This window comes from Gopherus evgoodei, chromosome 3, assembly GCF_007399415.2.
Source record: "Gopherus evgoodei ecotype Sinaloan lineage chromosome 3, rGopEvg1_v1.p, whole genome shotgun sequence".
Taxonomy (NCBI): domain Eukaryota; kingdom Metazoa; phylum Chordata; order Testudines; family Testudinidae; genus Gopherus; species Gopherus evgoodei.
The window spans coordinates 101,794,213-101,820,856 of record NC_044324.1 but is presented as its reverse complement, the minus strand read 5'-3'; the positions used below and the strand labels follow the sequence as shown (position 1 = coordinate 101,820,856).

The 26,644-nt window shown below is 43.9% G+C and overlaps 1 protein-coding gene across 1 annotated transcript in view; it reads left to right on the top strand.

Moving 5' to 3' along the window:
* Positions 1–304: 304 nt before the first annotated feature.
* The window catches only part of LOC115648512 (mannosyl-oligosaccharide 1,2-alpha-mannosidase IA), a 213,193-nt gene continuing 186,853 nt past the window's right edge, over positions 305–26,644 (top strand). Inside the window, exon 1 of the mRNA XM_030556207.1 lies at positions 305–1,133. Within this exon, the coding sequence (XP_030412067.1) occupies positions 534–1,133 (600 nt within the window). The 5' untranslated portion in view covers positions 305–533. The remainder of the gene's footprint in view (positions 1,134–26,644) is intronic.

Sequence of the window (26,644 nt, the reverse complement as noted above, 5' to 3'; positions counted from 1 at the left end):
CAGATGCGATTAAAGAAACGGTGGCACCTTTACTGAATGGTATTAGTCTCATTAATGCCGCGGCTGCTGCCTGCTTCAGCGCTGCCACAGGAGCCCGGAGCTGTTTGTGTGAATCAAAGTCGATGCACTTCGTGCTCCTCCCCAGCCCCGGTCCGTGCGTGTGTGTATGACTCTCACGCACGCGCCCCGCCCCTCTCCCCGCCAGCTCCGCCCACTCCCCCCGCCCACGCGCTGATTGGCCCGGCGGCGCCGCTCCCCCTGGCTCTGGCAGGCGGAGTCCGGCGCTGCCTGGCAGTTGTTCGCAGGCACAGGAAGGCGGCGCGTGCACGAGGGGCCGCGGCGCTCTATTGCCAGTGGGATCTGGGGCCGGCGGTAGCGGCAGCAGCATCATGGGCAGTAGCTGACAGGCAGCAGCGCCGCGCAGCCCGCCCCGCAGCCGCACGCGCCGGGGAGAGCGGAGCGGAAAAGTTCCTGCCGCCGCTGCTGCCGAGGGGGAACTTTGCGCGGGGGCGCCCGGCGCGGGGCGCTGAGCCATGCCCGCCGTGAGCCTGTTGCCGCTGTTCGGCAGCCCCGCGGGGCCCGGCGCGCTGGGCGGCCCGCTGGGCAGCGGCCCGGGCGGCGGCAGGAAGGCGTCGGGCCCCAGCGCGTTCCGGCTGACGGAGAAGTTCGTGCTGCTGCTGGTGTTCAGCGCCTTCATCACCCTCTGCTTCGGGGCCATCTTCTTCCTGCCCGACTCGTCCAAGCTGCTCAGCGGCGTCTTCTTCCACTCCTCCGCCGCCCTGCAGCAGCCGCCGCCCGGAGGGGAGCAGCGCGCCCCGCCGCCCGGAGCCGGCCCCGCCGCCGGGAGCAGTGGCAGCGCCGGGGAGGCGGCCGCGGCCGCGGAGAACTTGGCCAAGATCCGCGAGGACCACGAGCGGGCTCTGCGCGAGGCCAAGGAGACGCTGCAGAAGCTGCCCGAGGAGATCCGCCGGGACATCCGGCAGGACAAGGAGAAACTTCTCCAGGACAGGCGCGGCAGGAAGGAGGCGGGGGCCGCCGGGCTCCCCAGCCTGCTCTTTCGCAAGCCCGTCGGGGCCGTGGGGCGGGAGCCGGCCGACCCTAATGTCCAGCAGAAACGGGCCAAGATTAAAGAGGTGAGTGTCCCCGGCGGTGGAGGGGGGTGTGTGTCCGCGATCGCCGGGCGCTCCCGGCTCCCCGGGCTGCCTCTCGGCTCACTCGCTACTTCCTTGTTTACTCCGCTCGTTGCCCCTCGGCAGCGCCTTGTCACTGACACTTTTTTTTGCAACTTGCTGAAATGAGCTGAGGGTTATGCTGGCTCTTGCTGAAAGCCAGGAACTGGCTGATCGGCCTCCTCAGGGAGGCACGGTAGTGCCTGGGATCTGTTGGTGTTTAACTGGTTTTGTGCAAGGTTTACACCGGTGGTGTTCAAAATGCAGCGTGGCCTCCCATGTGTCAGCGAACGCATGCACACCGGGGGTGGGGGACAGCACCCCCTCGCAAAAAAACCTACCGAGACTAGAAGCTCTTCACGACTCTCTTCCTGCCAAACACTCCTCTCCCCTGGGGAAGCCCGGGGCGCGTGAACTCCGAGCTGTGAAGTGCAGTGTTCAAACTTTGAAGCGCAGAGAGCCGTACGGTGGGAGGGTGGAGTGGCAGAAGGCTCCTGTGGCGTTTCGGAGCCGCATCTGTGAAAGCATCGGCGCTACTCAGTGCTGTGCTAGGAGGTATAAGCGTATACTCGTAACTCAGTACAGGTGCTACTTTGCATCTCAGAGCAACTGCCTTTGTATCCCGTTTATGAGTGTACAGTCATGAGCAAGTGTAGACTTCTGAGCAAAACTTTGGGAAAGAATGAAACCCAGCATTTATTCTGTGTTCAGCAGCAAGTCTTTAAAAGCATTGTACGGACTTGGTTTAACAATAAGTTTCCCATACAGTGTGAAAACCTCATTATGACGATCATTGATCTAGTCCTTTGGGTGCATTGGCAATTCCTTATTGTGCAGGTAGATCGTTATGTCAGTTTCTCCTCTCTGTGGAAGTCCTACTTGATTTCTTTTCTGGTTAATTTTCTGTCTCTGCAGATACCTTCTCCTGCCCCTTGATCTTTTTCTTACCCTCATCCCTTATTCTTTTTGCCTCCATACTTAAGGTATTCAGCTGTGGCTTTCTACCTTGTGTGATGTTAGATATAAGCAGCTTTCAGCCTGCTGCCTCAAACTAACTCTAAGCATATTTTGTCAGTTTTTACTTCCTGGTTTTCAGATATTATTAACCTTCTCTGTGCTGGTCCTGTTCTTACTACTGTATACTTTGCTAAAGCATACATGTCTTGACTTAAGAGATAGGAACTCGAATGAACCATATTTACTGATCATAGCAAGACATGGCTGTAAAAAGCATGTAGAGAAAATTGTTTGTCAGGCAGAGGGGAGATATGAATTAGGCTCTGCCTGCTGCCTTCATTGGACGCACAGGGCACTGTAATGCACCCAGTTCTCTTTCACTTGCTATTTCTGCTTTACTTTTCATGAACATAGATGATAGACTTGTTTACTTCTCTCACTGCACTGGTATTGGGGGAGGGTGTGTCCCATATTAATTCCTGCATCGAATGTAAAAGACCTGTGTTAGTGGTGGGAGATGGAATAGAAGACTGAACTCCTCTATCTCTTCTGCTGCATTTCACATATGTTGCAATACTTTGATTTTCAAATTTGTGTGTTGGAACCTTAGCCAAACTGTATTAATGTGAAGTTCTATTCTACAGAGTAAGAAAAAGCTGTTGTTTTATAGCATGTAATAGTGAAATGTATGACCAATAATATACATTTTGCAAACTCCTTAAAATTTTTATTTACTCAGACTGATGTGATTGTTCAGAAAGCTTTAAAAGCTTGAACACCTCAGACTAAACCTCTTTATAGGGGAACTCCTCCCTCTTCCCCTGGAGGAAAGGAGAAAAGTGGGAAGCGAAAGTTTTTCTTGATGGAGTAATAAAAAAAATTAATTTTTCACTGAAACAAATTATTCTGGGACATTCCAAACAAAATGAAAAATATTCACTCTTATAAATGTTGCTCTTTTTGACCAGCTCCAGTTCAACAGTGATGTTGATTCAGATATGGGTCAGTATGGCTGCACAAGACACACAATTTGTTTTCAGTTTACACTTTTAAAAACCTACAAAATGACATTAAAATTGCAGAAGCAAGCACTTTTGAAAGTTACGAACTGCAGAATAAAGGTTGCCCTTGCAACCTTAATCTCTGCTGCCAATGTACATTTCCATTATGATGATCTTTAATTTTGAGATCCCATAATATTTGTTTCTCAGCTTCATTCAGTGCATAGAATGGACAGTGCTCACTGAATGAATGGCAAGAGCTATTCTGTATTCTTCTTCTCTTCATTCAGTGTATGCTCCCATACTTAATTTACTACACACAATAGAAACCCTGCTCTTAGTACAGTATTAATTTACTCATGGGCATTTTTATGTGGTGTTCATGATAGCATCTGAGGGCTTCACAAATTGTCAGTTTATTTTCTCAGCACCCTAGTGAGGTGATCTTGTTTCTGTTTCACTGGTAGAGAACTGAGTTGTAGATTAAGGCCAAATCTTCAAGTATCCACTAATTTTGGGTGCCAAATATGAGATGCCTGGAACATGATATTTTTTCAGAGTACTCAGCATTATATGGCACTTCATATATTCAAAGCAAAGCTCCCATTGACTTCTGAGCACTCACAACTGCAGCTGTACTCCTGCAGCTCAGAACCCAGTTATCTCAAATTGGGTACCTGGAAAATTGGGAACAGAGAATGGCCACCTGAGACTGAACTATTAAAAAGAAAGGGGAGAGAACCCCATAGTTGTCCATCACTTGGGGGATTCAAGGAGCTGGAGCTTTTGAAATCACCAAATGTTGGGTCTTTTAGCCAATGGTGCTGAAGTCTTTGGGAACAGATTAGGTGAGAAACTTGCTTAGAAAAAGATGGGTAATTTTTTTTTTTTGTCTTGGAACTGTGTTTTTGCTTTTGTTGGCTTGTATAAGCAATTAAAATAAAAAGGTTACACCTCTGCCCCGATATAACGCTGCCCTCAGGAGCCAAAAAAAATCTTACCACATTATAGGTGAAACAACGTTATATTGAGCTTGCTTTGATCCACCAGAGCATGCAGCCCCACCCCCTGAGCACTGCTTTACCATGTTATATCCGAATTTGTGTTATATCGGGTCACGTTATATCGGGGTAGAGGTGTACTTGGTATCACATAATCCTATGCCATTTTGTTTAATAAACTTGCTTTAGTGTAAAAAAAAAAAATCAGTGTTATGATGCAAATAAGAGTGTTCACCCCAATTCAAGTAATTAGCAGCGGTTACTGTCTCTCTTTAATGGAGCAGCGAACTTGTGTGCGTGTTCCAGGAGAGCACTGGATGCTGCAGTGAGAACTCAGTTAGGTAACTTGGGGTTCACTTCTTGTAACTTGCCAGGCAAGATTAGGACTGGCATGGTCCTAAAGTGTTAGCTGGCAAGATAAACAAGCTGGTGTGTCAGGGAGTTGTCACACAGCTAGTAATAGCAAAACTCTCCCCAAGGCGGTGACACAATAAGTTCTGGGAACCTCAGCAGGTGGTTATATTGGCAGCTGGTTTCGGGGAAATTCAGGAGTAGGAGGAGGGGTGCGTATGTGTCACTTTTCAAAAAGTACCTAAGCAGTAGAAGGGAGCATGTGATGAACATGCTCATAAGGCTGGCTTTGGTGGCGGGGCTGTGGGCTACTGTACATAGCATTTAATTCACTTAGGGTACGTCTACAGTACGAAATTAATTCAAACTTATTTTATTCGAATTTTCTGAAGCGATTTTATACATTTGGTGTTGTGTATCCCCACTAAAGCGTGTGAATTCAGTGGAGTGCATCCACAGTACCGAATCTAGCATCAAATGTCGGAGCGGTGCACTGTGGTAGCTATCCTACAGTTCCCGCAGTCCTTTCTGCCCATTGGAATAAGCTCCTAGTGCATGATGGGGCAAAAACATTCTTGCAGCTGTGTGCCATCACTCACTCCTCCCTTGGTGAAAGCTATGGCAGATGCCATACTACCAGCAGACAGTACAGCGTGGTGCACCGCCGGTCTCCTGGTACTATGAATCCACTTCGCATGTCCTCTTGTCTTGCTATCGACTCTTGCATGTAACCATTTCCCATGCTTTTTCAGCTACCATTAACAGAGCTGCACAGCTTCCACTGCTTTTTCCATGTTGTCTGTCCTGGGCTCCCATGGAAGCTACAGAAGGCAACAATTGCCTGCTGTTTTTCGGCCATTGTGAACAGAGCCACACAGCTTCCACTGCAAACTCTGCTTTCCTGCTCTTGCAGCTCTAACGAGCTTCCCGACTTGGTGACAGCTACAGGAGACAGCTATTTACTGCCTTTTATCGGCCACCTTGGACCGAACAGCTCGTTTCACACCCTTTTTCCAGGATTACCTGTGCAGGTGCCATAGCACAGAAAGCATGGAGCCTGGTCAGATCTCCAGTGCAGTTTTGACCATTGTAAATACTTCATGCAGCATCCAGCACTATGTGCAGTGCCTGCAAAACTGGGGGAGGAAGCGATGACAATGCAATTACTATACTGTTGACATGGACACAGACATTCCTAGGCCTGGTCCACACTACAGCATTAAATCGATTTAAACAGCATTAAATCTATTTAACGCTGTACCCGTCCACACTACAAGGCACTTTAAATCGATTTTAAGGGCTCTTAAAATCGATTTCTGTACTCCTCCCCAACAAGAGGAGTAACCCTAAAATCAATATTACTCTATCGATTTAGGGTTAGTGTGGACGGAAATCGAAGTTATTGCTCTCATTCTTTTAATGAGCTACCCAGAGTGCACCGCTCCGGAAATCGATGGTAGTCTAAGACCATGCACGCACGCCACCGAATTAATGTGCCCTAGTGTGGACGCGTAAAATCGATTTTATAAAACCAGTTTTATAAAACTGGTTTTAATTTCGATTTTATGCTGTAGTGTAGACGTAGCCCTAGAAGCACAGCATGTGGCGATTGGGAGATCATGGTGGTATTGGGCCTGGTTCATGCCGTGGAACACCGATTCTGGGCCTGGAAAACAAGCACAGACTAGTGGGACCACATAGTGTTGCAGGTCTGGGATGATTCCCAGTGGCTGAGAAACTTTCGTGTGCATAGGGCCACTTCCATGGAACTTTAATGACTTGCCATCCCCTGCTCTGAAGCTCAAAAACACCAAAGTGAGCAGCTCTCACAGTTGAGAAGTGAGCGGCCATAGCACTGTGGAGTCAGCTGGCTTGCAACGCATATCACCCATGTCAGTTGGGAATCAGTTTGGAGTGGGCAAATGTACTGTGGGGGCTGCAGTGTTGCAAGTAACCAACACAATCATTGTCCAGCTGCTATCAAGGGTAGTGACTCTGGGAAACGTGCAGACCATTGTGGATGGCTTTAATGCACTGGGGTTCCCTAACTGCAGCGGGGTGATAGACGGAACGCATATCCCTATCTTGGCCCTGGCATACCAAGGCGGGCAGTACATAAACTGCAAGGGGTACTTTTCCATGGTGCTGCAAGCACTGGTGGACCACAAGGGATGTTTCACCGACATCAACGTGGGATGGCCGGGGAAGGTGCATGACACTCGCATCTTCAGGAACTGTGGTCTGTTTGAACAGCTGCAGGAAGGGACTTACTTCCCAGACCAGAAAATTACTGTTAGGCATTTCAGCATCCCCATAGTTCTCCTCGGGAACCCAGCCTACCCCTTAATGCCATGACTTATGAAGTCGTACACAAGCACCCTGGACAGTAATAATTAGAAATTAAGCTATAGGCTGAGCAAGTGCAGAATGGTGGTAGCATGTGCTTCTGGATGTCTGAAAGCATGCTGGGCCAGTTTACTGACTCGGTTAGATCTCAGCACAACCAATATTCCAATTGTAATTGCTGCTTGTTGTGTGCTCCACAATCTCTGTAGAGTAAGGGGGAATTGTTTATGGTGAGGTGAGAGGTTGAGGCAACTCGTCTGGCAGACAATTTCACACAGCCAGACAACAGGGCGATTCGAAGAGCACAGCAGGGTGCGCTGCACATCAGAGAAGCTTTGAAAGCCAGTTTCATGACTGGCCAGGGTACGGTGTGACAGTTGTTTCTCTTGAAGTTACCCGCCCCCTATACACATGAAAGGAAATAAAGTCAAAATTGTTTAAAAACTGTTCTTTATTATTTGTTGCACAACACATTGAGAGAAATCAGAAGGCAGACTGGGGACGGGGGTTGGGGGGGAGAGTTGGGTTAGGGTGGTGGAGGAGGAGGGAAGGACAATTCAAGAAACCAAATCAAAAGTTCGTATATGCCAGCTTTCTGCTGCTTGGGTGATCCTCTGGGGTTGAGTGTGTGGGTCCCTGTAGCCTCCCCCCTCGTGTGAGGAGGCTATGGAACTTGGGAAGGAGAGAGGGCAGTTATACAAGGGCTCCAGCGGCAGTCTGTGGTCTTGCTGCCTTTCCCGCATTAGATCCACCATACAGCGGAGCACGTCAGTTTGCTCCCCCATGAGCTTGACCATAGCGTCCTGCCTACTCTAATTGCGCCCATCACGCCTCTGTTCGTGTTCCTGTAATGCTTTATGGGACTCGGCAATTGTTCACCTCCGCACATTCAGCTGGGTCCTATCAGTGTGGGAGGACTGCTTGAGCTAGGCGAACATGTCTTTCTGAGTTTGTTTTTCCACCTTCTAATCTGGACCAGCCTCTGGGGCAGAGTACATAAGGGCCATGTTGAAACATTTGCACCTACAAGAAGAGAAAAAGGAAGGGTAGTATTTTAAAAGATAGATTTCAGAGAACAAAGGTGACACTTTGGTGTGAGTAAGCCATCACACATAGCTGGGCAACAGAATTCAGCTTGCAGGCAGCCTAGGTGCACGTGGGATTCTGCTTCTTCTTCCTTCATTTCAATGTTTTCAAACTGCTGGCCCCCCCTTTCCCATAGCAAGCAATTCATGGTGGGTTTGCCATAAAGGAGGGCCTGTGGGCTTTCTGGGATGATCACTTCACACAACACCTTTCCCCCCACCCACCCACTGCATGGCTCTGAGGCTCTGAGTGGAGATGAGCCCTTTAAACTATATGCAAACAGCCCAGCGTGGCCGGGTTTCCTCCCCGGCCCTTCACCACATGGTTCTGATCAGGCTCTCACCAGAAGTACCTTTCCAGGGTCATGGTCTGGGAGCCCACATTGGGAGTTGGGGGAGGCTATTGGCTCCAGCGTTAAGCATAGTTCCTTGCTGGGGAGAAAATGGATTCCCTGCTTTCCAGCTGTGCACTATCCTCCTCCTTCGTCCTCGATGACTCTTCCTCCTCCATGCAACTTCCTCCTTGCAGGTGTGTACGGACAGTGGTGGGGTAGTGGTGGCGTCACCCCCCTATAATTTTGCATGGCGCTCACAGTAGAAGCAGAATGTATGAGGCTGTGACCCAGAGCGCCCGTTTGCCTCCCTGGCTTTTTGGTATTCTTGCCTGAGCTCCTTGATTTTTGCACGACACTGCTCTGTGTCCCTGGAATAGCCTCTTTCCGTCACGGCCCTGGAGACTTTAGCGTACGTCTATGCATTCTTTTTATTGGAACGTATTTCTGCCATAACAGACTTTTCTCCCCAACATGCGATGAGATCCAGTACCTCCCGTTCGGAGCATGTTGGAGGTCGTCTGCGAATCTGGGACTGTGTGAACTCTTGTGAAAGTGGACTCTGCATGGTCGCCTGTACCGATGGTGACCAAACAGGAAAGAAATTGAAAAGTTCCTGGGGCATTTCCTGCCCACCTGGCTAGTGCATCAGAGTTGAGTGATGTCCAGAGCAGTCAGAAGGGAACATTCTGGGATAGCTCTTGGAGGCCAATAACGTTGATTTGCGACCACAATACCTTTTAACCCGGGATTGTGATAATTGATTTAAAGAGCCCTTTAAATTGAAAAAGCTGGTTTGGTCCTGTGGATGGAATCTTTTTTTTTTTTTCCGAATTAACTCAGCTAATTCCAAAATAACAGTCTAGTGTAGGCCAGGCCTTAGAATTGCAAGGCAGGCAATGACACAACTGTACTGGTGTGGGTTGAATCCGCAAGTGTCGCAGCAGATTTCCTAAATTCTGAGGCCAGAAGGGACAACTGTGTGATCATCTAGTCTGACCTCATGTAGAACATAGGCCATAGAACTTGCGCAAAATAATTCCTAGAGCATATCTTTTAGAAAAAACATTCAATCTTGATTTAAAAATTCAGTGATGGACAATATATACAACCATTGGTAAATTGTTCCAGTGGTTAATTACTCACAGTTAAAAATGCATGCTTTGTTTCTAGTCTTAATTTGCCTAGGTTCAACTTTGAACATTGGATCGTGTTAGACCTTTCTCTGGTAGATTGAAAAGCCCATCAAATAATTAATAATGGACTCCTCAGTCTAGCAGATAAAGATATTTAAATATTTGTTCCCCATGTAGATACTTAGACTGTAATTAAGTCACCCCTTAACCTTCTGTTTGTTAAGCTAAATAAATTGAGCTCCTTGAGTCTCACTGTATAACACATGTAGATGGAATCAGATTCTCCAGGGTGACATTCAGCTGCCCAAGCTAGTAGACCATGCTTGCTTTTCCTGCAGTGCTCGGCCTCCTTCACTACCCACATCTGTTTCTACCGCCAGTTAAGCAAATTTCCTACAGAGAGCAGCCTTATTCACTGATCAGCCCTGACTCATTCCCTAAACATGCATTATGTGCATTCAATGAGACAGGGTATGTGGGGGTGGGGGTATGATGCATGATCATATGTTTAAAGACTATTCTAATGCATATGCACAAGGGGCCTAACATAAGTTTGCACAGTACTTATGAACCTAAAAGTGTCAAAGATCAGTGACAAGATGGGTGAGGGGAAATATCTTCTATTGGACCAACTTCTGTTGGTGAGAGAGACCGCTTTTGAACTGACATAGAACTGTTCTTCCAGATTGGGAAATGTACTTGGAGTGTGACAGCTAAATAGGAGGTGGAACAGATTGTTTAGCATAAGTAGTCCACCTTGAATAGTCCCTTTAAATGTGTTAAGTGTAATAGTGAAGCCTGCTTATTTTGGAACTCCACTCTGAAGTGAGAAAAATTGAGACCTGAATTGCTACATTGCTTTATTAGGGTGGAGTTCCGTTCAGATGTGCAAATCCTCTTGGAAGGTCGTGTTTTACTTTCAGTGGCAGATGTGAGATGCTGCATTCCTAAGTATTATCCCCGAACTCCTCTTCAGAGGAGGAAGGAAAGATGGAAGACACCACCAGTTACTGAAGCCTTTATGCTCTCCAAGCCTGAGGGAGTGAAGAAAGGGCTGCTGTTTGTAAGACAATAAAATGGCTTTGTCTACCAAACTTCTTCACTGCAAATAAAAGTAACACTATACGTCTTCGAAGACCACAACTTCCTTGGAATCTTCAAATTGGTAAGCCCATGTGGATATAAACCATGGATAGGCAACCTATGGCACACGTGCCAAAGGCGGCATGTGAGCTGATTTTCAGTGGCACTCGCACTGCCTGGGTCCTGGCCACTGGTCCGGGGTGCTCTGCATTTTAATTTAATTTTAAATGAAGCTTCTTAAACATTTAAAAAACTTTTTATTTAAACTATTGTTTTATGTACAGTAGTTATATATTATAGACTTACAAAAAGAGACCTTCTAAAAAGGTATTTCTGGCACGTTAAAATGTATTACTGGCACGCAGTACCTTAAATTAGAGTGAATAAATGAAGACTCGGCACACCCAGGGCTGGCTCTACCATTTAGGCGACCTAGGCAATGGCCTAGGGCGCCAGAATTTTTGTGGGGTGCTATTTAGCCGGGAGGGCGGCACGTGGGTCCAGTGGACGTACTGCAGTCATTTCAGCGGGCGGTGCGCTGTTCTAAAGGCTCCGGCGGACCTACTGCAGTCATACCTGCGGCAGGTCCACCGGAGCCTTTAGACCAGCAGACTGCCCGCCGGCATCACTGTGGCAGCTCCACCGGAGCCTTTCCAGCAGCGGATCGTCTGCTGGCATGACTGCGGTAGGTCCACCAGGGCTGCGGGGGGCGGCGAAATGGCCATCCACCTAGGGCATCAGAAACCCTGGCGCCGCTTCTGGGCACACCACTTCTGAAAGGTTGCCGACCCCTGATATAAACTGTTTAAACTGATGGCTTGTTGTTCTCCTTCTGTCTCTAGTAAGGTCATGAGAATGTTACGTAACAGTCTTTTTAAAAATTATTTCACATTAACAGATATGCAGACTAATCTGAGTGTATGTCTTCACTAGCAGGGTTAAAGCGCTGCTGTGGCAGCACTTTAATGTGGCTGTGTAGTCGTGGCACCAGTGCTGGGAGAGAGCTCTACCAGTGCTGTTTATTTAAAAAAAAACAAAAAACCCACCACCATGAGGGGAGTAGCTACCAGTGCTGAGTGCGCTTTCAGCACTGCCACTTTAGAGCGCTGAAACTTGCAGCGCTTGGGAGAGGGATGGTGGTTTGTTTGTTTGTTTGTTTGTTTGTTTGTTTTAAACACCCCTGAGTGAGAAATTGCAGTGCTGTAAAGAGGCTGTATAGACTAGGCCTGAAACAACTTGTTTTCTCTTGGCCTTGCACATTGAAGGTGATGTAACTCCACAGTGCAGGGATCATATCTGTATTTTGTCTTGTGCAACACCAAGCAAGTTGATAACTTACTAGTAAGTATATAATTAATTTTGATACTGAACCACATGTAATCTATTCTCCCTCCTGCTTACATTGTAAATATAAGGGTTACTGTAGGTATAAGGATTTCTTCTAATCTATGTCACAAACGTGTCTATCCCCCTACCTTGCATTTCTAGCACTTGCTACTTTTCTGTTCATACAGTGGTGGTGCATTGGTGAAACTTCTCCTTTTGAGCCTTCTGTGTACATGTGACTGTCCATCTGTACAGTTGGTTGATGTGGTGGGTTTTTGTTTCAATCACAAAAGCATAGTCTATGCCTTAAAGAGCTTACATTTTAAAAATATAAGACCAAGGGAAGAGAATGGGAATGGACATGCAGTGCAGTAGTCAGATGGTAATTATTGGTCGTATGCCGCTGATAAAATTTTTTTTAAAATATATAGAATCTGATAGTACTTCACAACCTTATAATAATCCAGATTCTTGTTCATGTCATCCAGTTGCTCACAAGTCACAGTGGAAGTGAGTCCATATTACCAATTTTTTTTTTTTTTTTTTGGTGGCCGAGGAGGAGGTTTGCACCCCCTCCCACATTCTACCTGAACTACACTTTAAATTTTCCCTTCTGCTATTTGTATCTTAAGTTTTATACTGCCATGGTAGATCAGTATAAATGTTGTTTATTTTTAGGATACAGGTATATGAAAGGCACAATCTAAATTGTTTTTTCCATTTTCCCAAATGTCTCCCATCCAGCTACAACTCTTGATTTGTGAAACTTAACTAATCTTTTTCTGTCAGCTCATTCCTGGGATAAGGGTGATCCAAACCTGATTAGTTTTGAAAACTGAACATAAGATTATTAAGACTGAAAAAGACAGAGATTTGAAGCATCCACCTATTAACTCTTGAATTGTAATGTAACATCTGAAAAACCTGCTTAGTCAATTGTAACATTCAACTTTTTTCTATATCCATATTTTTCAAACATGTCACACTTGTTTATTGACGATTAGGTGCAAGACCAGCTTGACCGCCCAAATAATTGGCTCTTCAGAGTTATGGGAGAGCAAAAAGGTCTGAACACTTTACAAACCTCCCCTACCCCACCAAAAAAATTGCCACAAAGATGCCTCATCTGAATTTCTTAAGCTTACCACCACCACCGACTTCTTGATTAAAGAAGATTAAACATAAATTTGAACTAGAGAGGGTGAGGTTTGTGTTTTGATTGCTGGTATTCTTGCTTTTTGTTTTGGTGAAAATCATGTAAGGTTTAGAGTGGAATGTTTTCTGCATTTTGGCTAAGATTATGAACTCATAATGGTAACTTCATGTTTTAAGGTTCACTTAGCCTGTGGCATAGATGCAGCATGAGGGAATGGAGTAAATCATAGTGTTAGAGTGGTGCTGCTGTAGGCAATAACTCAGTCCTGTGTGCACACTGAATGCAGAGTAGCAGAACTTTAAGATTGATAAATTTACTTTGAAATCCACTACTTACCAGATCTATTTGCAGCTTATGTGAGAAACTAACAGGGAGGGCTTGAGTGGATGCCAGATGTGAATGAAGGCAATTGTATCTTCTGTGAAAAGCTGATCGCTGCTAGTCAGAATTTGGCACAGCATTTGTTATGCAACGTAGTTAACTTCATTAGAAGCACTTTTTTTTTTTTTTTTTTTTAAAAAGCCTTGGGGGAAAAAACTGCCATGAAGTTTGGTAAACTCTGTTCTTGGTAAGATTGGGAGGTAGGTTCTCACCCTCCTTCCCCCCCCCCCCCCCCGGTGAAGAAAAGCTGTAATATAGCAAAAGGCCCACAATTTTTATTTTAAGTATATACAAATATACCTTAGCATATAGCGCTTACCCAACCATTATAAAATTAGAGATCTATCTGAAGTCCTTGGTTTGCTCATCTTAGGCTGCAAACTAAAAGCAGTTCCTGATTTTGGCTTTTATTATGGCATACACTATACTGTGGAGTAGCTAACTGTATATTGTAATATGCTACCTCTTTATTTGTCAATAAATTGTAGTATGAGATAGGGTGACACTAATTTTAAGAAAATTCACTTAAGCTAGTTATCTAAAGATTCCTATTGCCTTATTGCACAAGAAGTAACAGCACAGTAATGCCATAACGTGCCTTGGGGAAATTGGCGGCTGCTTTAGTAATGTTTACTCTTCTTACTTGCTTATTCTGGGGTTGTAAGTTTGAGGAGAGGAATTTCATAGCTAGGCTGGGAAATGGAAGAACACGTGAGAAGTACCAGTTCAACATGTTGGATCCTTCCTTTATTAAATTGCATGTGTGGGGAGGCCACGAAGGAGGGGAAGGGGGTGATCTTTAAAGAAAATGTGTGTATTTCAAGGCAGCGTATTTGTAATCTTGTCTTTTTTCCTTCTGATATACTTATTCAGCTTTGCAAAGATGTTATGAAAATTGTCAGGTCAGGTGTAAAATGTGAATTTACTGAAATAGCTTAATTGAAACAGCTTCTGGAATACTTGTTGCTATTTTAATAAAATATTTGGCAACTTTTTTCTCAAAGTACTCTATGAAGGGGAAGTACTCCAATGGGGAAACTGAATTCAGGTGGTTCACTGGAGGTCACGCAGTGGGTCAGTGGTAGAGAGTTGCACTCATTTACCTGACTACCAGTCTTCGTGCTTTGTGCTCTAAATTATGCCCTGTTGTACTGTCACTAAACAATAAGAGTAAGATACTATAACTGTTATCGGGCTGAGTAGCTCCTCAGGGAAGTAGTCTCACTAAGGTCAGTGTAGGTTAAGCTTTTGGAATCTGGCCCCAACATAAGTTAGTTATTGGCAGTAGTTATAGTGATGGGTGTCCACTGCAAAGATGAGCAATTCTGAACCCTGGTCTGCAATAACAGGGTTAGGTCAAATTTAGCTGCGTTAGGTTGATTTTATAATTAATGCGCCTACACGAGCAACCTGTTCCATTGACCTAAAGGACTCTTAAAATCGACTTCTGTATTTCACGCTGAGGGGAGTAGTGCTAAAATTGACCTTGCTGGGTCAAGTTTGGGGTAGTGCGGATGCAAATCTACATTATTGGCCTCCAGGAGCTATCCCAGAGTGCTCCAACGTGACCGCTCTGGACAGCACTTTCAACTCCAGTGCACTAGCCAGGTACACAGGAAAAGCCCCAGGAACTTTTGAATTTCATTTTCTGTTTGGTCAGCATGATGAGCTCAGCAGCACAGGTGACCATGCAGTCCCCCCCAGAATCGCAAACGAGCTACAGCATGGAGCGAATGGGAGAGACTGGATCTAATTGCTGTATAGGGAGAAGAATCTGTGCAGGCAGAACTCTGATCAAAAAGAAGAAATGCTAATATATATGCCAAAATCACACATGGTATGATGGACAGAGGCTACAACAGGGACATGCAGCAGTGCCGCACGAAAGTCAAGGAGCCCAGGCAAGCCTACCAAAAGGCAAAGGAGGCAAATGGTCGCTCTATGATCAGCTGCATGGCATTCTAGGGGGGGACCCTACCACTACCCCACCACTCTCCGCAAGGGGGGAGTCTCATGCAACATGGAGGAGGATTTTGTGGGTGAGGAATAAGAGGAGGAGAATGAGCAGTAGGCAAGCAGTGAATCCATTCTCCCTGGCATCCAGGATCTTTAATGCACACAGCAAGCAGTAATAACAATGGGACTATTTGTTGTGCTGAGGTCTAACCTCATCTGCAAACAGTGCCAGCAAGCTTTTAAATGTCCAAAGGCACATTCTACCACCATTCTGCACTTGCTCAGCCTATAGTTGATCTGCTCCTTACTACTGTCCAGGCTGCCTGTGTATGGCTTCATGAGCCATGGGAGTAAGGGGTAGGCTGGGTCTCCAAGGAAAACTATTGGCATTTCAACATCCCCCAACAGTAATTTTCTGGTCTAGGAGGTAAGTCCCTTCTTGCAGCTACTCAAACAGCCCGGAGTTCCCAGAGACACAACTGTCATGCACCTTTCCCGGCCATCCCACATGGATGTCGGTGAAACATCCCTTGTGATCCACCAGTGCTTGCAGCACCATTGAGAAGTACCCCTTGCAGTTTATGTACTGGTTGGCAAGGTGGTCCAGTGCCAAGATAGGGATATGTGTTCTGTCTATAGCCCCACCACAGTTAGGGAGTCCCACTGCAGCAAAGCCATCCACTGTGACCCACGCATTTCCCAGAGTCACTACACTTGATAGCCGAACGTCAGTGATTGTATTGGTACTTGAATCACAACAGTCCCCACAGTAGATTTGCGCCCTCCAATTTGATACCCGACTCACTGGTAGCAGTCAGGCATTGCAAGCTTCCATAGAGCTATCGCCACTCACTTCTTAATTGCCAGGGCAGCTCTCATCTTGGTATTCCTGCACTTCAGGGTGGAGGAAAGCAACTGTTTGAGTTCCAGGAAAGTGGCCGTATGCATGCGATAGTTTTTCAGCTACTGGGAATCATCCGATATCCATAACACTATGTGGTCCCACCAATCTGTGCCTGTTTGCCAGGCCCAGAATCGGTGTTTTACTTTATCAACCAGACTCACTGCCGCCATGATGTCCCAGTCAGGGCCAGCGCTTCCACTAGGCAGTCACCTAGGGCAGCAGGATTTGAGGAGGTGGCATTTTGCTGCCCTCGGCAGAAATTTGGCCGTGAGGGGTCCTTCCGCTCTGGTTCTTCAGCAGAAATTTGGCGGTGGGTCCGTCGCTTGCTCTGGGACCCACCGCTGAAGTGCTCCGAAGACACGGAGCAGAAGGACCCCCGCCGCCGAATGCTCAGAAGAGGAGCGCTGCCACCTAGGATGACAAAAACCTTGGCGCCGCTCCTGGTCCCAGTTGCCACATCTCATGCTTTCAGGAATGTCTGTGTCCATGTCTTCCTCACAATCATCCTTGTGCTGCCATTTCTTAGCCGGGTTCTGCACATACTGCAGTATAATGTGCGAGGTGTTTAAAATGCTCGCAAGCAGCGGTGAGCTGAGTGGGCCCCATGCTTCCCATGCTATGGTAATGCAGGAAAAAAGGCACAAAATGATTGCAGTTGCTTTCACAGAGGGTGGGGCTGATGATGTGTACCCAAAACCACCTGCAACAATGTGTTGGCCCCCTCAGGCATTGGGAGCTTAACTCAGAATTCCAATGTGCAGTGGAGACTGCAGGAACTGTGGGATAGCTTCCCACAGTGCACTGCTCCGTGAGTCGATATTAGCCATGGTAGTGAGGATGCACTCCGCCAACTTAATGCACTTAGTGGGGACATACACTATCGACTGTATAAAATGGATTTATAAAAATAAACTTCTGTAAAATCAACCTAATTTTGTAGTGTGGAGATACCCTGAAACTTGCTCTTAAAATATGTGCTACCCTGAAACTTGCTCTTAAAATATGTGCTAGCCAATAGGTCCAAATAGTGAAATTATCCTTTAACTGTAACTATTTATCTTAAAGTAGAGTACTGGGGAGGATGGTAGGATGCTCTACCTTTTCTTTCCCAACATTTTTTTTTCTCCCATCACCTCATCTCTTCAGTTTGAGTTCTGCTGCTGCTGTAACCAAGAACCACTTCCATTGATCTCATTAGTTTGTACAGGAAATTGATATATTTGGCCTTAGCAAATGTATTGTATTTTTATTAGCTGGTGGTGAGGAAGATTTGGGTATTGCTCATTCTGATGCTTTTAATTTTTAAAGCCTTTGCCAACATATTAACAGCAGGTTATGTCATCCAGTTAGTCTCTTACTTATTAGAGTTAAGCACACATAGCACTTGAGAGAATGCTTCTCGTGTTCCTAAATTTGCATTCCTAAATTATTTAAGAAATGCAGCAAGTGAATTAAGTCTGCTTAAAAATTTCTTAAATCTCTCAACATAGGACTCTAATAAGAAATAGCACAAGAGTCAAAAGACAGGAAAGATGATAAAATGTTGAAGGGCCAAAAAGATAAGTTGTACAAAGGGTGAGATAATGATCTAGAACATCCTTTAAGCATTAAAAAAAGATGTATTCGCTTTTCAAAACTTCCTTCAGACGAATAAACTTTTTTCCTCTGGAAGTGGATGGAAAAGTTACAATTAGGAAAGAACATGTTTCTATGTAGGTCTCAGTCACATGGGCATATCTGTCTTCTGTCTGTTTTTACTGTAGACACAATAACTTGTATCTGTTGACAACATTAAAGTGGAAAGGAAGGTAAAAGGAAAATCAATGTCTTGTACTCATTATCCTTTTCTTTCACTCTTTTCTTGTTTTACCTGGTTGATATGTGTCTACATCCAGGGATGCCTTTACTGTTCAGCAACATGGAACTTGTCTCTATCAAACCTCTGTAGTTTGGTTTCAGCGTTGTTTAAAATGTAGCAGAAGAGGTCTTGCATTAGACAAATATAACTTGTTTCTTGAATTAATGGCTGGCAGCACTGAATTGTTCTCTTCAAAGAAAAAATAGTTCAGTAATTGCAGGTTTTTTACACGCTTAGCAGACTACATAATACAAATGACCCCTATGCCTTTAAATTCCTTCCTGTTTATCTTTCTTTCAAAGAAATATGGAACAGCCTGTGTGAAAGGATGCCTAAAGGGTTACTTTGGTTTTGTTTTTTGTTTAGATGGGCGGGGGAGGACTGGACAGAGGAGAATATTGCTTTGGAAAATTGCACTGGTTAAGTAGTTCTAGCTCACTGTTTTCTGTTACTGCTTTTGAGTACTAGCATCAGTAATTGTGCCGACTGGTTCCCTAAAACACAGTTTTGCCAGTACTGCTGGAAACCTGCTGCTTGTTACCATGGTAGTAGTTCTCCACCCATCTGTGATTCTGAGAATTGCAGTCCAAATTTTGTGTTGGACCTAGGTAATCATTTTAAAATACTTAAACCAAAATTAAAGGAGTGGAAGTAAGTGTAAATAATGTACAGTAATTTTGAGCCCCTGTAACAGAAACCTTAACTGCTGTTCAGACACTACTGGAGATGTACCTCTGTACTGGAATATAATACTTCCTTTCTGTATTGAACTGTTTCTCTTGACAAGCTCATCAAAATCGTGGATAGCTGAAGACAAATTGCGTACCAACTAATATTTGCATAACTAGCCATGACACTGGCAGACCAGCTGCTCCTCACGCCAAGGAGTCTGGGACTCACTGAACACTGGCAAATGCATAGCTGGAAACCAGTCTGGCTCTCCTGTGTTAATATTGTTAAAATAGCTATTGGAGTTGTAAAAATGTTTAGTCTTTAGACTTTGATATGTGCAGCATCCTGCAAGCATTTCTTCATCTATCTTAGGATATGTCTTCACTACCAACATTAAAGTGCTGCTGCGGCAGTACTTTAACATGGCTGTGTAGTTGTGGCAGCAGCGCTGGGAGAGCTCTTTTCCACTCCCGTGAGGGGAGTAGCTACCAGTGCTGTCTATACTGCCACTTTACAGGATTGAAACTTGCATTGCTCAGGAGGGTGTTTTTTCACACCCCTGAGTGTGAAACTTTCAGCACTGTAAAGCGGCAGTGTAGCTAAGGCCTTACTTCATTACATGAGATACGGATATTATAACATTTAAGTTCTGTAACTAAAAATGTTTGCTACGACTGTAAACCCCCACAATAGAGATAAGCATTATCAAGTGTGAAATACTAGTAAACCCTAAAAGAAGGCAAACCTTTGTGGAACACCAGTGGACAAAAGACTTTACTGATTGCGCCCCCCCCACGCCCATGAAGGAGGCTATGTAGACAAGTCCTTGTCCCATCACAGTTTAAATGCTGGGGGAAGGGAATAAAAATCCCTATTAAGGAGAAATTATCACTATGCTGCCTGGAATTTGGAGAGGGCAATATTTCTAAGCGTAAGCATACTTAGCTTGGATTAGCCCTAAAGGACATAGAGCTTGCACATCACAGAAGCTTCTGTTACTTTTTGAAACCTAAGACTGTGACTCACTTGTGTGTTTTCCTCCTTTTAACCCTGGAATAAAGAAGTAGTTATTTACTAGTTAATAAATCTGTAGTTTATTACAACTTTGGCTTAAAGCATTTTTTTTTTCTGCAATAGCTGAGTATGTTAACAGGACATATCCAAATCTGTGATTGTACCATACCCCACCCTATTACCCTTTCTGTTTCCCAGGCAGTTGTTTCGTTTTTAATAAATCTATTTTCTTTCTAATAAATGGATTATTTTGCTTTGAAAACATTCTTTATTATTGCATAAAGTAAAAGATACCTTAGCCTAGAAAAGCAACAGGCACTGCGTAGCGCAAACAGATTCCTGCTAACATTGGAACCACTGCACTTCACTCCCATGCAGGGCACCAGACATTACTGGTGGCTTTCAGCCTCAAATTGCTCCCTCAAGGGATCCCTAATCCTTGCAGCTCCATGCTGGGCCCTTTAATAGCCCTGCTCTCAGCCTCCAGGTGTTGAACCTCTGAGTTCCATGCCTGAGTTAATCTTTCACTCTTCCCTTCACAAATGTTATGGAGGATACAGCACACGGATATAACCGCGGGAAAGCTGTTAGAATTCAGGTCCCCTGCCCATTCAGGTTCTTCAATAATTATTGGAGCAACAAAATTAGGTACTATAGTGAAGAGTTAATCCTACCATCCATTCTTGAGGATGTTGAATTCATTCCTTTAATTAAAAAAAAAAGTTGATACAAATAATATGATCTCAATTTTGAATAGCAATGGCAGATTCTAAATTCATTAGATGGCTCTTCGGACAATCCCTGGGCACTGAGAAGGAAAACAAAGCAAATCTGCACTGCAGCTTGATGAGTCTATAGATATTGCTGGATTAGGAGAAACTATGCTTTGGTTTTGTTCTTTAAATGTTTAAGTTAATTATGTAGATAAGCTTCCACACCACTAAATTTCTTTTAAGAAGAAATATTCAGCAGGAATAGTAACACTGCATCTACGTGGATGGTTCTATTATTTGACAAACAGTTTTTGCTTAACTTAAAACAAAAACTTGTGAACGTGGTCTGTCTTGATGCATACATGCAATGTTCCTTTTATCACTTCACCTACTTCTTAGTTTTTCATTTTACCATAAATTAGACTATTGTCTTATCCGGGCAGAACTTGCTTGTTCCCTCTGAAGTACCTAGCATAAGAGTCTGAAATAAAGGGAATGATAATGGAGTGAAACTTAATTCAAAGAATCAGCTATTTGTTTGTCTCTCCAGTAAACACATGGAAATGCTGACTGAATCTGTTTACCAATTTCTGTACGAAAATATTTAATTTGCAAACTGTGTATCACTTCTGGCTATAAGTATTAAAAAGTATCTGGACAAAAGCTGTGAGGCGTAAAAAGTAGCAACTCTTCAAGGATCTGCATGACTTCGTGGAACTCCTTTTCCTTGTAGTGGCTATGAATAAAAACAAAACATAAATCACTTACAACTGGATGATTTGATAGTATGTTTTGCAAGTATGAAATTAAGAATATAGAAATTGGCATACTATAACATTAAAGTTCATATATATACATAAATAAACATTTTGAATTGGTTTCATTGAAGTGCATTTGAAATAAGTTTTAATTTTTTGCTCTTCATATGTTTATACATTTAATTTCTTCAATCAAAATAAAATGAACAAAGACTTGTTATAAAGAGGACAGTGATCAGTTCTCCCTATCCACTGAAGATAGCACAAGTAGTAATCCAACAGCAAGGGTGATTTAGGTTAGATATTAGGAAAAGCTTTCTAACTATAAGGGTAACTGAGCTCTGGAATAGGCTTCCAGTGGATGTTGTGGAATCCCCATCTTTGGAGGTTTTAAGAACACCTGTCAGGGATGGTCTAGGTTTATCTCAGCACAGGGGCTGAACCTGGAGACTTTGAGGTCCTTTCCAGCCCTACATTTCTATGATTGAGCGACATACTGTCGTTATCTATTATACCTCAAATACAAAATCTCTCTACCTGCAAATACTGTTTAATTCAACATCAGGCTGCAGGCTTTGAATATACTTAATTGTGATCTTTTACAATTATTTTCTGCCTTTTCTGACTGAGATTTGCAATACTTTACCAGTATTTCAGATACTAAATTTAGTAATAGCTTCTGGTTACATCAGATACAGAAAAAATATAAATGTAGACCTCACACTGTAGAGTTAACTTTGCATTTGATCTGTCACTATTCTGCAGATCTTTAAGGATTTCTAAAAGTAAGACTGTCCTCTAGTGTGGTGGTGATTTTTTTGCTTTTGCTTTTTATGTTAAGTTCTGAAACTTTTAAAAATCCCAACTTGTCTTGTCTTAGAAATATTAAATCCAGTTTGGTCTTCTCTATTCTTGCTTCTGGAAGACTCTGTGAGCAGTGGTGTGTGTGTGTTTTATGATTGCCATCTTTTTAATGTTGAAACTTTAACAAAAACCAAAAGCTTCACTTAATCAAAATGCTAGTCCACTAAACATATCAAACACATGAAAAAGAAAATAGGGTGACAAGGAATCTCTTCTGTTACCAAGCATTCATTCCCTTGGCTCATGTCACTTTACTGATTCTTCAGTCATAGCAGATGGAACCTGAATTCCTAATTAAAAAACAAGCAGGAAAGGAAATAAAAACTTTGTAGGCCTTCTTTAAATATCATAAAGAAGCAGAAAAAGCACACAAATAAAATTTTCCTTTCTAGGCCACTCTAAAACATACTTCAAATGCACAGGGTCTGTTAGTGCTGAATAAAAGTTAATACAAGCACTTCCTCTTTGCGTCTGGGTAAGTTTATTGTAAAGTGTAATACTGCTTGAGTTTATAGATCTGGCCTTGCTACAAAACAAATTAAAGTAATCATGAGGGGTCTTGAGCTTTCTAAATTCTTTCCAGGCACACAGTCAGTTGTAACTACTCAACCCCTTCTACAGTGTAGCATTGCTAACTTGTCTTGCGCTAATATATTGCATTGGTTTCTTGTGTTCCTTACTTCTACTGAATCCCTTAATATAACAAATGGATTGTTTGGTTGTCTCAAGAGTTCTGATCTTCCTAAAAATGATGACTATAATCCTACACCTATACAAAGTTGTTAAAAGCATCCAGGTTGGCTGTATTTGAAGACTAATTTACCCCTTAGTGTTAGCTTTCCTAGTGTTCAACTCACTGGTTTAAATTATATACAGTCTAAGTAGCCTTATAGATGATTACAGTAGTAACACAGATTGTACCCAAAAGCTTGCTTTCTTCCATTGCAAGGGTTTTGGCACACATTTTTTTTCTACTGTCTTAGAACTTACCCCTAATGTAGAAGAGTCAGTAGTGAAATGCTGAAAATATGGATGCCAAAGGTGGTGGTGAAAAAATAAAAAATGAACTGTCTGTCCAAGATTTACCTGGGCAAATATACTTCCCCACATGAAAATAAACTCTGTCCCCAAAACTAACCTTGGCAATTCACCCTAAAATCTAAGCAACGTTGCTCTATCACATAAGGGTGGAAATGAATTCTTCCTGTGAAGGACATTTTTGCTACCATTCTCCTCCTCCTTCTACCCCTGCAAAAAGAGATCTGTGTGCACAAGCATCTTCATCCTTCATGGAGGTTTGTGAAAAGAAGAGGCTTTCTGGTAGTCATGCCCCAAGCCATTTAAGACTGAATGGATCAAAATCAGTTGGATCCCAGTGCAGACTATGGAGCACTTACGTAATGTTTTTTCTGCTTGAAGCATTGTTCATGCAGCAAGCACTTGTTTCTCTAGTTCACTGCAGAACTTGGGTAGATGCCAAGTTACTTCCTAGCTTAAATGGTAGCCTATGCTTGCTATGTGCTGAGAAGTAGGTTAAAGATCTTTCTCTCCCAAGAAAACTTAGTGTGTGGTTAATGGATCAGCAACAGAACTTTTGAGCAAGGAGTTAGCCCACTGTTTTTTAATATCAACAAGGCCATGGCAGGTAGTGCTCCTGCAATGAATTTAGAGTGGTATCCTGAAAGTTTCTTGTTGTAAAATCTCACTTTTAAAATTTAACTAGATGAGCACCAACAGTATTTTTAAATAGCCATATCTACACGTAACATGAAATAAAGATGACTCCAGAAAGGCTGCCATTTTTTCAGAGAATAGATATCAAGTAAAGAGAACTCTCTTGTTAAAATTGGTTAGAAAACCACTAGACTACAAACATTAATTTTAAGTGAGTTTTCAGAGTATCTTTTCAGATAATGGTAGTGTTAGTTGAGTTTCTCTATTTTATTCACAGCATTGAGAAATTTCAGATCAAGCTGGACTTTGATGTTTTTGATCCCCTTTCACTATCCTCTGTTTTTTTTCAAGGCATTCTTCATTTAAGCTCAGACCCCTTTCCTTCCAGACTTAGTACAGCAATTGATTCTAGTAGTGGAGATCTACTCCGGTTATTACCTCTTAGAAATAAGTGTACACATTAACACTTATCCATTACTAACTTTCAGAGTCCAGTTTTTAACTCAGGTTTCAGTGTAGGCATTTCTTCCTGTAAACGATTCTTCCTGTCTGTTAGCTGATAACTGGCAGTTGCTACAGAGTAGCCATAGAGATGGTCAGAGACATAGTAGCTTTAAGCTGTTACATTAAATCAAATGAAAATATATCTCTTACTGACCTGAAGACCATTTATTTTCACAACATTTCTGATGATGGTATTCCCCATTTTATGAGTAGGGGTAGCCTCTGTTTGCCAGAAGTTGGGAATAGGTAACGGGATGGATCACTTGATGATTACCTGTTGTGTTCATTCTCTCGGGCACTTGGCATTGGCCACTGTCAGACAGGATACTGGGCTAGCTGGACCTTTGGTCTGACCTAGGATGGCTGTTCTTATGTAGGGAGCTGAAGTACAGAGATATTTAGGTCAAAAGTCTCCACTGATTTTGGGTGCCCAACTTGAGATGCCTAGAGCCTGATTCCCCCCCCACCCCAAAATACCTAGCATTCTGTAGCACTTCATATGTTCAAAGCACTCTCTGACTTCAGTTACAGCTGTGAGTACTTAGGACTCCTGCAGATCAGACCCAAGGCCTCAAGTCAGACTCCCAGAAAATGAGGAACGTGATTAGAGACCACTTGGGGAAAAACTGGGTTTAAGGAACTTGCCTAGCATTACATACAAACTCTGTGGCTAATGCAAGGATAGACTCCAGTTCTCCAGGGCAGCTGCCTTAACCATGAGACCATCCTTTTTCTTCCTGCTGTCTCCTGCCTCACTCAGTACGTGCCATCCAAGTTCCACAACATATCAGGCAAAGGATCTGTACTACAGAATCCTGAGTCATCCCCAAAGCAGGTCCATCTTGTACACTTAATGAAACCGTTGTCCTGTGGAAAAAGTAGTATGTGATCACATAATTGAAAGCTGTCTTATAATGTATACATGGTGTGGGGTGGGGGGGGTGAATTGAGGTTGTGTGGGCAACTTCAATTCTGGCATTTCCTAATTTTGGAGTGTTTGACTTGGCAACCTTAATGTTTTTTATGTACAGTAACTCCTCACTTAAAGTCTTCTCGGTTAACGTTTTGTTACGTTGCTGATCAATTAAGGAACATGCTTGTTTAAAGTTGTGTAATGCTCCCTTCTAATGTCGTTTGGCAGCCATGTGCTTTGTCTACTGCTTGCAGGAAGAGCAGCCCATTGCACTTAGCTAGTGGGGGCCTGGAACCAGCTCCAGCTTGGATAGCTCCCCCTATCAGCTCACTGCTCCCCTAAGTTCCCTGTGCACAGGGCTGGCTTTAGCAAGTGCAGGGCCTGATTCGTACTCATCCGGCGGCACTCCGGGTCTTTGGCACTTCGGCAGTGGGTCGAAGGGCCCACTGCCAAAATGCCGCTGAAGACCCAGAGCGCCACCAGGTAAGTAAAAATTAAAAAGGCGCCGGCGTGGGGCCTGATTCCAGGGAATTGGGCAAATTGGCCTACAGCCGGCCCTGCCTGTGCAGCAGCTGCCTGCAGTTCAGCTGCATTTCCCCTCGACACACACACACACACACACAGCCATGCACTGCTCCCACCCTCTGCCTTGGAGCTGCTCCCTGAGACTCCTGCTTGCTGGGGGGGAAGGAAGAAAGAGGGGGGTTAATGTCAGATTGTCCCCCTCCATCTTGCTCCTGCACCCTGCTTATCCTATCTTCCATAGGGAGGGAGCAGCTGTGGTCTCAGTAAGCTGATCTAATTAACAGGGCAGTGTACTTAAGGAAAATGTGCATATCTCCCTCCATTCCTGCTGCCTTGCAGAGTGAGAGAGTTAACCCTTGAGGGCTCAGGCAGTTGCTCGTTCATCATTTAGCAGTAAGGGAAATATCCCACCCTCTGACTCCTCCACCTCAACCAAGCTTCACAATTGTGTGTGTGTGTGTGTGTGTGTGTGTGTATATGTATGTATATGTGTGTATATATATATATAGTCTTTTTTGTCTGGTGAAAAAAATTGCCCTGGAACTTAACCCCTTCATTTACATTAATTCTTATGCGGAAATTGGATTTGCTTAACATCATTTTGCTTAAAGTTACATTTTTCAGGAACATAAGTACAATGTTAAGTGAGGAGTTACTGTATATAATTTCTTAAGTCTTTTTAAAAAAAAAATTAATCGTGCCATCATATGGATACCTAAATGGGTCATCACTACATAGACCTCTGCCATTTATCGGGATACTGATAGTTGTATCTAGTTTTATTCTCTGTGGCCCTTCACTAGAAGGGAATGGAATACTTTGCAAGTGAATTTCGCAGGTGGTTGCTAACTGCAGAGGAATAGTAAGACTCAGTGATCTAGGGGGCCCAGACTCTTCTACCTATTTGGACCACTTTCACCTGGCAGTCCCAGTCCCATTCTCATCATTTAGTTAGGCCCAGTCTC